The 14749-nt window shown below is 44.0% G+C and overlaps 1 protein-coding gene across 1 annotated transcript; it reads left to right on the forward strand.

Annotated features, from left to right (window-relative positions):
- Positions 1-122: 122 nt before the first annotated feature.
- On the forward strand, positions 123-1799 carry LOC103712840 (solute carrier family 25 member 44). Its single transcript, XM_008799510.4, has one exon. It carries the CDS (start codon positions 545-547, stop codon positions 1577-1579), a length of 1035 nt encoding a protein of 344 aa, XP_008797732.2. The 5' UTR covers positions 123-544; the 3' UTR covers positions 1580-1799.
- Positions 1800-14749: the final 12950 nt, after the last annotated feature.

Genomic DNA, 14749 nt, shown 5'->3' on the forward strand with positions numbered 1-14749 from the left:
ATAGATATGGGGCTCGGCGCCGCGGTGCAGGTAATTGCTCTCACCGCCTTCGCTCCCCGACCGCAAACGGCCCACAGACACGTCTCCTTCAAACTCCTCGCTTACCGGTGGAACGAATCTATAAAAGTGCAAAAAGCCCCCTGCGATCCTGAAAAATCTCTACTCTCCCTCGCGCCCTATCCGCCAAGCCGTTCCCTTGTCTTTCTTCTTCCATCATTCTCCCTTTTCTTCGTCTCCTCTTCTGCTCCTCCCAAACCCTCACACTAGATCTGGAGTTCCGCGGCGGGTATGGCGGCACCGGGGGATGAGCACACCGGCGTCGGGTACTCCTCCCGAGAGACGCTCCATTCGCTTCTTCTTCGGTTCTGAATTGCTCCTTTCACGGCGAGATCGCGGAAAAAGGGATTTTTTTTTCTTTTTTTTTTTTTGTTAGGGTAGAATAGTGTATATAGAGAGATGATTAGGGTTAGGATTTAGTTGGGAATTGTATAGATGGAGGAGAGGTTGAAGGTATAATATAATAGGTAGGAAGGAAGACAGAGACATGAGTTTGGGGGCGGAGGAGGAAAGCGGGGCGGCGGCGGAGATCCACCTTCCAGCGGAGGTGAACTGGGAGATGCTGGACAAGTCGAGGTTTTTTGTCCTCGGAGCGGCGCTGTTCTCAGGCGTATCGGCGGCCCTGTACCCCGCGGTAGTCCTGAAGACGCGGCTCCAGGTGACGCACCCGCCACCGTCGTGCCTCCGGGCTGCGGGGGCGATCCTCCGGCACGAGGGTCTCCGGGGGTTCTACAAAGGGTTCGCGACGTCGCTCACGGGGACCATCCCCGCTCGGGCTCTATATATGAGCGCGCTGGAGGTGACCAAGAGCGCCGTCGGCACCGCCACGGTCCAGCTCGGGGTCCCCGAGCCGGCGGCGACGGCGGCCGCCTCAGCGGTCGCGGGGCTCAGCGCGGCAGTGGCCGCCCAGGTGGTGTGGACCCCGATCGACGTGGTGAGCCAGCGCCTTATGGTCCAGGGCGGCGGCGGCGCCGCGAGGTACCTCGGCGGGGTGGACGCCTTCAAGAAGATCCTCGCATCGGACGGCCTCCGCGGCCTCTACCGGGGCTTCGGCATGTCGATCCTCACCTACGCCCCCTCCAATGCCGTCTGGTGGGCGTCCTATTCCGTCTCGCAGCGGCTCATCTGGGGCGGGATCAGCTACTACGCCGGCGGCATCCGTCGCCTCTCCACGGCGGCGGCGGACGGCCGCGGACGCGGAGGCGGGGGAGGGGCGTTGAGGCCGGACTACGGGACTGTGGTGGCGGTGCAGGGCGTGAGCGCGGCGTTGGCCGGGGGAGCGGCAGCGGTGGTGACGATGCCGCTGGACACGATCAAGACGAGGATGCAGGTGATCGACGGAGGGGACGGGGGGAGGGTGACGATCGGACGGACAGTAAAGAGACTACTGAGAGAAGGTGGTTGGGGGGCGTGCTATAGAGGTTTGGGGCCGAGGTGGGCTTCGATGTCGCTGTCGGCGACCACCATGATTACTACATACGAGTTCTTGAAGCGGCTCTCAGCCAAGGATGGATCCATTTGAGAGGCATGGATATGGAAAATGTAAAAAAAAAAAGGCCAGGTTTTGCAATTTTTCCCCGTATATTTTCTCTTATATATATATATTGTATATTGGTTTTTTTTCTTCCCTTTTTTTCTCCCGTTTAGATAGAGAAAATGGGAGATGAAAAAAAATATCACGGATGTAATTCCCCTTGCATGATGTTTCAATGGAATCTAATCCAATCTATGTTTTCTGCTAATTTTTTGGGGCGACTAATTTATTTGGAAATTCATGGGTTTGTGACTGGTTGGTGAGAATGGATAAGAAAGGTGATGATGATAGTTTGAATAAAGAGAAAATCTAGGATGAAACGAAACAAATTGGCACTGTTTGAGCTGCAAACGTGTGTCAGTGCTTTTTCAGCTTGAATGCTTTTAATGGAGTCTGTCCATTGGGAGCAAATTGGTGATTTTGGGCGTTTGGGAAGTGAGTGTACAAATGGAGGCTCTCTGTCTTTTTTTTTTAATTTTTTGGTGCTGCAGGCTCTCGTAGATCTCTTTTTGTCTTCTGAAGCTTTGATGGGCTTCAGAGCAGATAAAAATTGGGAAGGTGATGGGGGAGAGAGAAGGTTGGTGGAGGGAAAGACAGGAATCTATTCTGTGGATCTTGTCTCCGTTAGTGTTTCGGTTAAATTACCAGAATTACTTGCCATCATAAAAGAACCGACTTGAAAGGAAAGGGTGCAGAGCATAATCCCACGTCAGCATCAAAACCTTATCTACTTGGAATTATCTACGCCAGATTCTTATACAGCTGTTTTGTTTTCATATGTAGTATGTTCTAGCGGCTGCAATGTATGAAACTTAACTATACAAATATTAGATGATTTTGGTTGTTGAAAAAGTGAAAGAAAATAAAAATAATTAGGATGAAGCAATTGAGTTCATAGATTCGCCAGCAACTATTTAGGATGAAGCAATTGCGTGCAAGTTGAGGATCACGCAATTTAGAGGACCAGGGGATGCTCCGTTGTCATGGGAAGACTGTATGCTCTGACTCTCATATTGAACCTGTCTTCTGACTTTTACTTTACTGGCCATAAGTAAAATAAGAAATTATTAGATGGACTAGATACATCATGAATCTAGAATAAAAATTATTCTAAGCGAGTTTATTTTATCTTAGGGTGAAATTATTAGCTAGATTCATTTCTCCATGATTCAATAAATCTAGTCCACCTAATAATTTTTCGAGTAAAATCGACTACAGATGATTTACAGGCATGATTGTTCGAGTGATTAGATATGATCTAAAATCTCGAAACAACTTAGTATCCATTCTTACTCTTTGCATCTTCAGGTCATACCATGCCATAGATGTGTATGTTAAAAAAATTAAAATTATACAATTTTTTTTTTGGAAGTTTAGACATTGTAGGTCATACCATGCCATGGATGATATGTGCTTGTAACTAATATAGAAAATATTTTATTTTATTTTATTCCCTTTTTCTCGTGAATCTATTCATGCTCCAAGCAAACTTTTCTTTCTTTCTTTTTTTATTTTATTTTTTTGCCCTCAATGCTCCAAATCCCAAGTCCTTGGGAGAACTAGGAATCGATTCTCCGAATCACCCACAGAGCTTCATGATCTATGAACAGTATCCATGTGGGCCAACCTTCTGCGCACAATTGTTTTAGCCCGACCATTTCGGATTGGGTTTGGTAGCGGTGGGGGCAATGACGTGTCCCGTCGGCGTGGGATTGTTTTTGTTATCTTTAGCCCTACCCCACGCTCCATCACAATTCCAAGGGGTATACCGTAGTATTATCCAAACAAATTCAGGTTATCGGATCCAAAAAAAATTAATTTCCTCTGCACCCTCTTCCCCGCTAACCTATACGGTATATCCGGCTCTTAATTCTTGCAAGTACTTGGTGTCAGATAACAAGTAATCCCACGAATCCAGCTGAAACTATGGGTGGTTTCCCATTTCAAAACTAGGGCTCTTTTAGGCTCTATCTCAACTATAAAAGTGGGATGGGGTCCATCTAACAGGAGGCCGTCCACGGATGGCTTTGTCTAGATAGCGGGCGCTGCTCACTAGGGATTGTCTGCTGGCCGATTTTCTTTTATATCGACAGTTCGTACTAATCTCATGTAAGCACAACCAGTTGAATTTTAAAAAAATAGGCTACACAGTAATAGAGGAACAAAAGCATATTTAGTCTAGAAAAATTCTGCTGAATGACGGATAGCAAAAGAGGTAACTCAATTAGTAGTAAAGAATGAAAAATAAAAGAAGTGTAATATGAGGGCTTTTTAGGGGATCACTCATTCTAATACTATTTCTGTCCAAATACGTTTAAGGGCTCGTTTGGTTCGCGAAAAAAGAAGGGAAAAAAGTGTGGTCAACGGAAAAGTAATGAGATGTTTTTTATTTGGTTGGAGTTTTCGGGCTCGTTTGGTCCGCGAGAAGCATTTTTCCTCCTACGGATATGATTCCTGGGAAACAAATTCCTAGGAAGAGAATGCCCGGTAAAGTACTTTTGGCATGTTTGGTTGACCATGGAAAATTGACAAATTTCCAAAGTGCTTATGTTTGGTTGACCATTCACTTTCCTAAAAAAGTTATGTATAATTTCTATTATGCCCTTAATAAAAATTAGGTCTTTAATGCCTCTTTAATGCTTCTTTAATGCTGAAGGGCATTTTTGAAAAAAAATAAAAATAAAGTGATTCCCACCTCATGGGAAATCATTGGAAAGACTTTCTCATGAAGGGCTCGTTTGGTTCGCGGGAAGCATTTTCCTTCCTAGGAATATGATTCCTGGGAAACAAATTCCTAGGAAGAGGATGCCTAGGAAAGTACTTTTGGCATGTTTGGTTGACCATGGGAAAGTGACAAATTTACAAGGTGCTTATGTTTGGTTGGCCATCCACTTTCCTAGGAAAGTTATATATAATTCCTATTATGCCCTTAATAAAAATTAGGTTTTTAATGCCTCTTTAATGCTTCTTTAATGCTGAAGGGACTTTTTGGGAAAAAGTAAAAATGGAGTGATTCCCACCTCATGGGAAAGTAACTTTTCCATGTTTCTCATGGGAAAGACTTTCCCATGAAATGTGGGAATCACATTCCCATGGGAATACAACTTTCCCTTCTCTCTCATTTGAAAACTCCAACCAAACAAGAGGCATCTCATTACTTTCCCGTTGACCACACTTTCCCCCCTTCTTTTCCCGCGAACCAAACGAGCCCGAAATGTGTAAATCATATTCCCATGGGAATACAACTTTCCCATCTCTCTTTTTTGAAAACTCCAACCAAACAAGAGGCATCTCATTACTTTCCCGTTAACCACACTTTCTCTTCTTCTTTTTCCGCGAACCAAACGAGCCCGAACAAAGGAGAGAGACGGAAAAGTTGTATTCCAATGGGAATATGATTCCCACATTTCATGGGAAAGTTATTTTTCCATGAGGCAGGATTCATTCTATTTTTACTTTTTTCCAAAAAGATCCTTCAACATTAAAGAAGTATTAAAGAGGCATTAAAGACCTAATTTTTATTAAGGGCATAATAGGAATTATATATAACTTTTCCAAAAAAGTGGATGGCCAACCAAACATAAGCATTTTGGAAATTTGTTACTTTTTCATGGTCAATCAAACATGCCAAAAGTATTTTTATAGGTATTCTCTTTCTGAAAATTTGTTTTTCATGATTCATATTTCTAAGAGTTAAAATATTTTCTGCGAACCAAACGAACCATAAATGTAAAGTTCTAATTGGATCTGGTGCAGACTTTCTGCGGCCTTTCGGTGCCGGAGAAAACCATTAGATTGTTAAAACAGGATAGGGTATTTGGCATTGGATAATTTGGATTGAGTGAGAACACGGCAACCAATCGCGTCGTTATGGATGGGACTGGTGACGTTTCTTTTGGAAACTTGTGTGACTGAAACGTGTGGGTTGTTTCCAAGTTAAAAAGGGGGTCCATTATTGAAAAAGAATTGGTGGTTTGTGGGCCCATGTGATGCTACATTCCATTCATGTTTGCTTGTGAGGCTGAGCCCACACAAAGTCATCATAAATAAATCTACCCAAGAAGAAACTTACGTATTAATGTTTATTATTTTCTTACCGTTTCTTTTGTGAACCAATTGAGAAGTTATGGAAACATTTGGTATATTTATATTTGTTGCTTTTATTTTTAGAATTGCAAAAGAAAGAACAATAAGACTGAGAAATATTGTTTGGTTACACCTTTTTAATTTTCTGTTGCTATTTGTAAGATTTTAAAACAAGACCAGAGAATAATTGGAAAAAATTGGCAACACCACTACATATGGCCTATATATCATAGAAGGCTTAATGAACTAAGATTTGCTGCAAATGGGATCACATCATTGATGAATTGAGGCAAGTGAAATATGCAACTTTGTATTTGCTCGAAAAGAAAAAAAAAAAAGGAACACTCGGGCATGCTCCTTTTTTTTTTATAATTTTGAACTACATGGCGAATTATATCATAATTACAAACAAATATACTCTGAACAATTGAAAAATCATCATCTTGTTTTTTTCGCCTTTTACCAATTGCTTTGCTAAATTTTTTTTGTGAACGAATAATTCAAAATTATCACTAATTTATAATTTATTTAAAATAGATTCACTATTTATTTTGACTGATTTGATTTAATTTTATACTGGAGTAAAAAGATGACCTTATTTTAGGCTGGATCAACAGCGCATCCAACGTGAACACGCCCACACCCTAACCTAACTTGATGTTACACTATTAGCCTTTTTGACCAAGCAAGTTAATGTGGAATAATTTGCTCTTCCATATCCATTTGTTTGATGAGTCACAATCTCATGTCGTTATCCTATCCCACCTTTTGTTTAATCTAATATCCGGCCTTAATCTAATCTTGATGGTGCAATTTGCAATATACAAGTGGCTAAATTAGAAAGTATTGCCTTCGTCGGCAAACCCAATTTAAATTGTATCCAAGTTCGAAGGCATGAAACCGATATAGATCCAGTTTAGTGTCCCCAGGATTTGTTTAATTAGAGATTGTTTTAGGGTTGGACCTATCAGTGGTTTGGCTGGACATTGGTGATGCTTAAAGACATGGTTATTTTGCTCGGCCTTTCGGAATTCAAAGACTACTCTGATTTTATTATACGTTGAAAGGGTAAATGTCTCTTATGGCACAAAATAGTCATAAGCAACTTGCCTTTCCCATTAATTTGGAGTCCACTTCGCAGCCTGCCTCCCCATGGCTTACCACCGAATCCCGTATCCAAAATAAAATGTCTTAAATCACCTGCTATTGACTTATCCTGATTTAATATGATGAAATTGTATACGTGAAAGCTTGTTGAAGGTTAATTAGGTTGATAAGCTAACCGATAACACATACAAGTAGAACGATTGCTCATTTCTTATTCATTACGTTTGCAGCTTTGGAAGAATACATGCATCTATGTAATATAATGCACGCATAGCTTTCTTTAAAAGATAATTTGGATATAATAATGGAATCTGTTGCTGAATTTGTTGACAATTGCTTAAGTGACATGCAGCAAATGCGTCACACAAGTACTGTAAGTGAACCTTTATGATTATTTTCTTTCTTCTGTTGGGGTTAGAATTACAGCAATACAAATTGGCCATAAAATCATAAGTAGGCCAAACACTTACAGCCAGCCTGCAAGGCAGGATCTCATATTCCATGTGGGAACTCGCATGCATGCAATAGTGTTTCTTCTTGATCGTCTTTCTTTGTCAAATGGGTAAGGCATCGCTATAAGGTGTGGCGACTATGGTGTTTGATGTATGAATTCTGCCCTGACTGCCAAGAAGCTACTACTCTTGCAGCTGGTCTAGAAAAAGATCGAGGATTTTGTTCTTTTTTTTCAACTACCAAAATATTCTATAACATTTTTTTTTTCTATGTTTTTGAGGTATGCAACGACATAATCTTCATTTTGATAAAAACAATATAGTGCTGGATATGTCTGTATCTGGACCAGCCAAGTCTTTAGGCAGACCTTAGAATATATTTTTGGCCTGTGAGGCCTAGCTTTAGCTCTAGAAAACATTTGTTGGAATTTAACATGGTGGCCTGGCCTGAACACGGACTAAAACTTAGGACCTACGTAGCTGTTCTAAGCCATGCTTCGCATTACCCATTTTGAGAGATCAGGAAACTCTGTGGGGAATTTATGGTGACACACTAACTTTGATTGAGGTTCATTATTGCTAGGATAAAAACTCATGGTTTGCCAACAATAAATATATTAAACTCTCCATCATCGAGACCTTAGATCTCACTAGCTACAGGCTAAGCGTTATACTTAAATTTGATGCATTGTATGGTCACTTGTTTCAAAGAGCTGACAAAAACTATCTTTATCTATTGCTGAGCAAAGTGCAACTCTAGCACAAAGAGTGAGTTTCTTTTTAGATAAAATGGAAAAAAAAGAAAAATTCGCCATATATATTGCTCTTCTTTGTACATAAATTTGTGTGTGTATTTGATGATATAAATTGAGACATTGGGCCGTTCCAGAGATAATATAAGCACATGAAACATGTTCAAGAGGTATAAGATTAAGACTTTTGAAGCAAAGATGCATGACATTAGCCAAATCTCCTGCAGTTGGCAGCTGGTTTTGAAGGTATCAGCAATCCACAACGAGTGTCTGCATTCTCCAAGCGATGATGACCATGTCTTGTTCGATAAATTGAAGATGAGACTGTCACTCGCAAGTATGCATCCTACTATTGGCTGCAGTCTTGAAATCTTGGCATAATGTTCGGGCGTCGACATGAAGGAACGGATGGAAGAGATTAACTTAAATCGTCATCCTAAAACCAGTCTTTGGATTCTCCAAGTGATGACCTCACCTAGATCGACAATGTGGAGTGAGATGAGACAATCACTTACAAAGTATCACCTTTTGCATTCTACCATCAGGAAAAAATATATTGAAAGACGACAGGCTTCGGGTGACTCAATCTCAACATGAGAATTGAGCATGTATGTCATTATACTTGTAATTACATGATTCTGTATATCATCAAGATTATAAAGAATATTACATTCAAAACTTGAATAAGAAATACTAGAAAAATCTTTTCAATATAAAAGGAAAGAATCTCTAATGTTGCTATAAACGTTACATAATCGTAGAAGATTTGCCAGATTTGGAGAATCATTTATGATCTCTTGTAATCATAGAGGATTTGTCCGATTACTTACCAAGTTGATGAAGATCTAGAGATTCATTTCGACTCTTTATAGCCCTAGAGGATTTGGTTGGCTTATTAACAAGTTGATGAAAGATTTGAGGATCAAATTGATTTAGACACTCAGTTTAATCCTTTGTATCATTATTGTAAGACCCATGCGGGCATGTATTTAGTTCCACATTGGTTATTTGCTGGATAGATCTTGGGTACTTATACAGGATCAAGAAATCCATATAATACCTTACGACTAGCCATTTGAGTGAGGTTTTGGATTATAATTTTGATCTCTCTCCCGCACGCATAATGATCGGGCTTCAAAATGAAGAGATGAGACTTGCCCGTCATACCACAAGCCTAATTGTGGTATAAGGATTTGATTTGAGCTTAATTGAGCTGAACATGAGTTGTTTACAAGCAAATTTGAATGAATTGCCAGCCTAATGTGGAACTAATGACCTCCGTCAAAACCTGTCTCGTCTTCTCTCGGTCTTCCCACACGTGCAGTCTATCACGCAGATAAGCGTGCCAAGCCAGCAGTCCAAACAGACCAAAGTATTTTATATGCACATCTTGGGAGCTGAGCCTTGACCTGGCGAAGAGAGGTAGGGAGACAAGAAGGACTCCTTTATCAATAGGTTGCTGTCCCATTAAATGGTGATCAGTAGACCTCAGTTTTGTCTCCTACTGTACTTCAAATTCCTCAACTGCGTCTCACTAAACAATTTACCAGAACCCAGATCACATTTACGTTAGTCAACGTGTCTAATATTTCTATTCGTTCTTAATTTCCCATCCACCATTTATGGGGATGGGTGGCACAAATGTAACTAGGGAGAACAGCAATACAATCCTAATTCCGATCCTTCTTGGACGCAAACACCATTTACCCAAACTAAATGTAGTCTAGCCAATCCTCTTATTTCTAGCTACTTCAATAGTGCAGTCTATCTTAATTACTAATGCGTGATTGTGACCGTAACGAACCTGTTCCACCTCGTAATACGACCATGCTATCGAGGGATATAGTCTATGATAACACGAAGCCAACAATTACATTTAGCTTTCAAAACTATCTTAAATAAAAATATAATAAATAATAATCTCAAAAATACTTGTAAGAACTAGTTGTGATAGTTGATGTTTGTAATCTTGTCCTTTATCGAGAATCTTTCCATAGTGTTAAATCATGAATGCCAGCTCTCACCTATTCGTCTTCTGCGGTGATTTTATTTTTACTATTTGTTTCTTCTCTCTTTTGGTTGAATGAGTAGGAAATTTCAGTTCTGTTCCTAGACTTTGGGTCGCATTGATTTAGTAGCGGATAAAGAATGGAGTTAGGATAAAATGAAATGCTATATTGGTTCAGCTTACTCATGAGAGAGAGTTTATTGGGTGTGAACGCGACAAAGAGGCTGATGACTCTATTCAAAAGTGTAAATGGTTGGTGAGAATTGTCTGTCAAAGATCTCTGGAGTCTTGGTGGAGAAAGATCCTACAGTCAGAGCAGATAGCAATTTGTAATCAGATTGACTGAAAATCTTACCTAGATTGTCTATTGGCATGGTGCAATTTAGGTCTTCTATGAAGTAAAAATTGAGTTCATGCTGCAAGCTCATCTGCAATACATGATGGACTTTTAGATTTACACACGCTATCGGATGCTTAACAATACACTAAAAGCCAAAAGGTTATCATGAAGTACCTATGAGTCTCAAAGTTTGCTGCATATTTTAGATAGGCTCGGAGTGGAAACTAGGTTTCAAAGCCAAGCAGACTTTGGACTGTGCCATATTAAACCCCGCAAAAATGGAGTTTAAAGAAAGTTAAAGAAGGAACTGCTGTCAGATCTCTAGTACCATGTGAGAATGGAGGCATGGTGATGAAGATGGTAGGGTAAAATGAGGAAGAAGATAGAACAGGTTATGCACACATAAGATCATTTGAGGTTATGAACTATGAAGCCAAATGCGAACAACTTAAACTCTTTGGCGAGGAACTTATGCCCAAACCGTAAGCTAATCAAACTTTGGGACCTAAAACCTTAATCCAAATGAGATGAGTGGGCCACGGTTCTGAGTTCTGAGCGCAAGCTCACCAAATATTTTGCCAGCACAATTAACTCCATTCCTACCAAAGTAAAAAATAATAATTCCATTGTTGCCATAAACCACATGGCGTGTAGAAAGCCAGCTGGGAACAGAACCATAGTCCACGCTGGTGAGGCCAACCCCATTAAAGTTTTTCACCCGCTTCAATGGGCAAAAGCCACCACCCTCTAAAGTAAAGGCCCATCCTCCTGGAGTCCAATTCTAATATAGAATTCCACGCTCTCCCACACTTACTATTTTCCCATTAAGGGAGTAATACCTCTGTCTCTCTCTCTCTCTCTCTCTCACACACACACGCACGCACGCACGCACACGCACGCACACACAATTACATTCCCCAATGCCCTTCTACACGACTACACGTCGCCTGGCTCTATTTTCATAAGGTTCCGTTTTGGGCTCCTACGTCTGCAAGTCCAAAGCCCCATGGCGGGGCCTCCTTTATGTGCACCCTGCCAAAACAACAATGGACCACTTTAAAGGCCACCGGACTCTTTCTCGTAAGCCCTCTGTGGTCACACTATAAAGGGCGCCCGAGAGGGTGGCTTGGTTCCCTCACACAGCAAGCATGGGTCCCTGGGGCTCCCTTCTTGTCCTACTCTCTCTGTTCCTCCTCCCCTCGCCATCCCTCGGGAACTTAGGCCATCATTTTCCTCCATGGGATTTACCCTTTTTGCTGCCCTACCACCGTAGATCGCCGCCGCCGCCGCCGCCGCCGCCTAATGCTTTTTTTTGGTGAAAACGGCAATTCATATTGCTCTAACCAGAATACATCCTGCCGAGTCAAAAGAAATAAAGAGTACAAAGGGGGCGGGAGCTCTGCTATGGATGTCCACAAGAACTCCCCGGAATGTCGTGCAACATAGGAGGCGACCCAGTCTGCAGCCCTGTTCGCCTCCCGAAAAGCATGTACAACCTGATGCTCGCCTAGCTCAGCAACCAGCTTGCGGGTATCGCAAATGAGTGGGTGGCCATCCCCATACCGGTCTGCACTCCGAATCCACTCGATCACCGTCGATGAATCTCCCTCAATGTACACCCGCTCAGCACCGAGCACCCGTCTCGTATAGGTAATCCCCTCCCAGGCAGCTCGAAGCTCTGCCCCAACTACCGTAAGGCCTGGTATATGACGGCCCCCCGCTGCAACCAAGCTGCCACGGTGGTCTCTGATCACAAAACCAACCCCTCCAGACCTCCCATCTGCCGCCACACTGCCATCAAAATTCATCTTGAGAAAACTAGGGGGTGGGGGCACCCAAGAGACAAAAACAAATCTGAGCGCTGTAATAGCGAAACGAGTGCCCCAGATGTCCCCGGCCGTCCCAAGAGAACCCGTAGCAGCGCATGAGATCACCTCTCTAGCCTGAAGCACTGCACTAACCACCACCAACCTCGGCGAGGACCTCCTGCCATCAAACAAAACCGCATTCCTGTCCAACCAAATGTGGTAGGCCAGATATGCTCTGAGAACCCCTGCCTCCACTGAACTAGGCTGCCGGAAAGAATCTCTCACCAGCTGCAGCAGATCCTGTACCGACACAACCGACCGGGGAAGAGGGACTGGTGACCTCCTCCAAATCTCCCTAGCCCTGGGACACTGCAAAAGAACGTGCCCAATAGTCTCCTCACTGACCGTACACACCTCGCAGCACTGCAAGATCCGCATGCCCCGCCGGACTAGCACACTCCTAGTTGGAAGGCAGCCCCAGGCCACCTTCCAAAAAAAGAGCGCCACCCGCGGATGGATCCGCATCCTCCAAATCCACCCTCCCTCTATCTGCCGAGCTGACTCTCCCCTGAACAAAGCCTGTAGATCTCTGGCGCGCACCTGCGATCGCCCCGTCGGTGCCCACACTAACCTGTCAAGCTCCCCTCTAATCGGCACCGGGAGGGCTAGAACCATCTCCGCCAAATGCACCCCAAAGACCTCCCTAATCATCTCCTCCCTCCATCGGCCCTCCTCTGAGATCATCAGGTCACTAACCGTGTGGCCCGCCAATCGTCCCGAATCCACCAAGGTCGGCAGACGGCTGAGCGGCTGTGCAGTCACCCAGCAATCCTCCAACACATCAATAGAATGACCGTCACCAATAGCCCATCTGATCTCCTGAAGGACCAGCATAGCCCTGGCACACATCTCCTTCCACACCGAAGAATGATAGCGAGTGGCTCTCACACCAGGCACCAACACCCCATACTTCGCCCTCATCAACGAGGACCACATACTGCTAGGCTCCAGAACAAATCTCGCGACATGTCGGGCAGCCAACACCTCTCGCCTAGCCAACAAGGACTGCACACCCAGGCCCCCAAACCTGGTGGGCTGACACACCACCTCCCATGCTAACAAATGGATGCCACCTCTGCCTCCATGCCTTCCCCATATGAAGTTTCTAAGAAGCTGCTCAATGGGCCTCAAAACCGACACTGGAATGAAACAATTGGAAAGTAAATATATGGGGATCGAAGAGAGAACGGACCGTACCAAAGTAATCCTGCCCATCATAGACAGCGAGTGCATCTGCCAGCCCTCCAACCTCTGCCTGATGCTGAGCTCAAGTGAACAGCAGTCCCTACCTCGCAGCCGTCGGCCTGAGATCGGGACTCCCAGATATCTCATAGTGCCATCCTGCTCACCCACCCCTAATATCTCCATAATGGAAAGCCTCACCGTCCGTTTGGTCTTCGGACTGAAACAAACTGCTGACTTAGAAAAATTCACCCGCTGGCCAGATGCATCACAATAATCTCGAAGAATCCTGGCAATGACCCGGGCGTCCTGCCGCGACGACCGGGCTAGCAACAGACAATCGTCAGCAAACAGTAAGTGGAAAATCGGGGGGGCACCAACCGCTGGCCTGTACACCTCCAACTCCTGGGCAATCACCGCCTGACGCAATGCTCTAGACAGAGCATCCGCACAGATAATAAATAGCAGGGGTGATAGGGGACATCCCTGTCGCAGCCCTCCCGAAGGCTCGAAGAAACCAGATGGCGTGCCATTTACCAGGATGGCAAATGACGGAGCCCTAACACATCCCATGATCCACTGAATCCATACATCATGAAATCCGAACCCCAGCAGAGACTGATGCACAAAATCCCAACGCATCCTATCGTAGGCCCTCTCCATATCAAGCTTGACACCCATCAAGCTCCTCCTCATCGTGGCCCTACCGAGATCAAACATAAACTCCTGTGCAATGAGAACATTATCGGAAATACTGCGCCCACCAATAAAAGCCCCCTGCTCAGGACTGATCAATCTCGGAAGGATCTCCCTCAACCTAACGGCAAGTATCTTCGCCGTAGCCTTGTACAAGGTGGTGCACAGGCTAATCGGACGAAAATGACCCGGCTCAAAAGCATCCTGCCGCCGTCTAATGCTTATAGTCCACCAAAGCCTCCAAAAACACCATCAAATATGTGCAAGTCTCCACCACCGCCGCCGGAGTACAAGCCACCCATATATAAGTCTCCACCACCTTCCAAGTATCCACCGCTGCCGCCCAAGCCATACAAGCCTCCACTAGCGCCACCTCTAATATATAAGCCACCACCACCAAAATATAAACCTTTGCCTCCAAAGCCCTACAAATCTCCTCCACCACCACCACCTCCAAAATACAAGCCACCACCGCCAAAATATAAACCTTTGCCTCCGAAGACATGCAAGCCTCCATCTACGCCACTTCCAACATATAAATAAGCCGCCATCACCAAATTACAAACCTTTGCCTCCGAAGCCATACAAGCCTCCACCACCGCCACCACCTTCAAAATATAAACCTTCACCACCGAAGCAGTACAAGTCTCAACCACCTCCAGAATAC

This window comes from Phoenix dactylifera, chromosome 6, assembly GCF_009389715.1.
Source record: "Phoenix dactylifera cultivar Barhee BC4 chromosome 6, palm_55x_up_171113_PBpolish2nd_filt_p, whole genome shotgun sequence".
Taxonomy (NCBI): domain Eukaryota; kingdom Viridiplantae; phylum Streptophyta; class Magnoliopsida; order Arecales; family Arecaceae; genus Phoenix; species Phoenix dactylifera.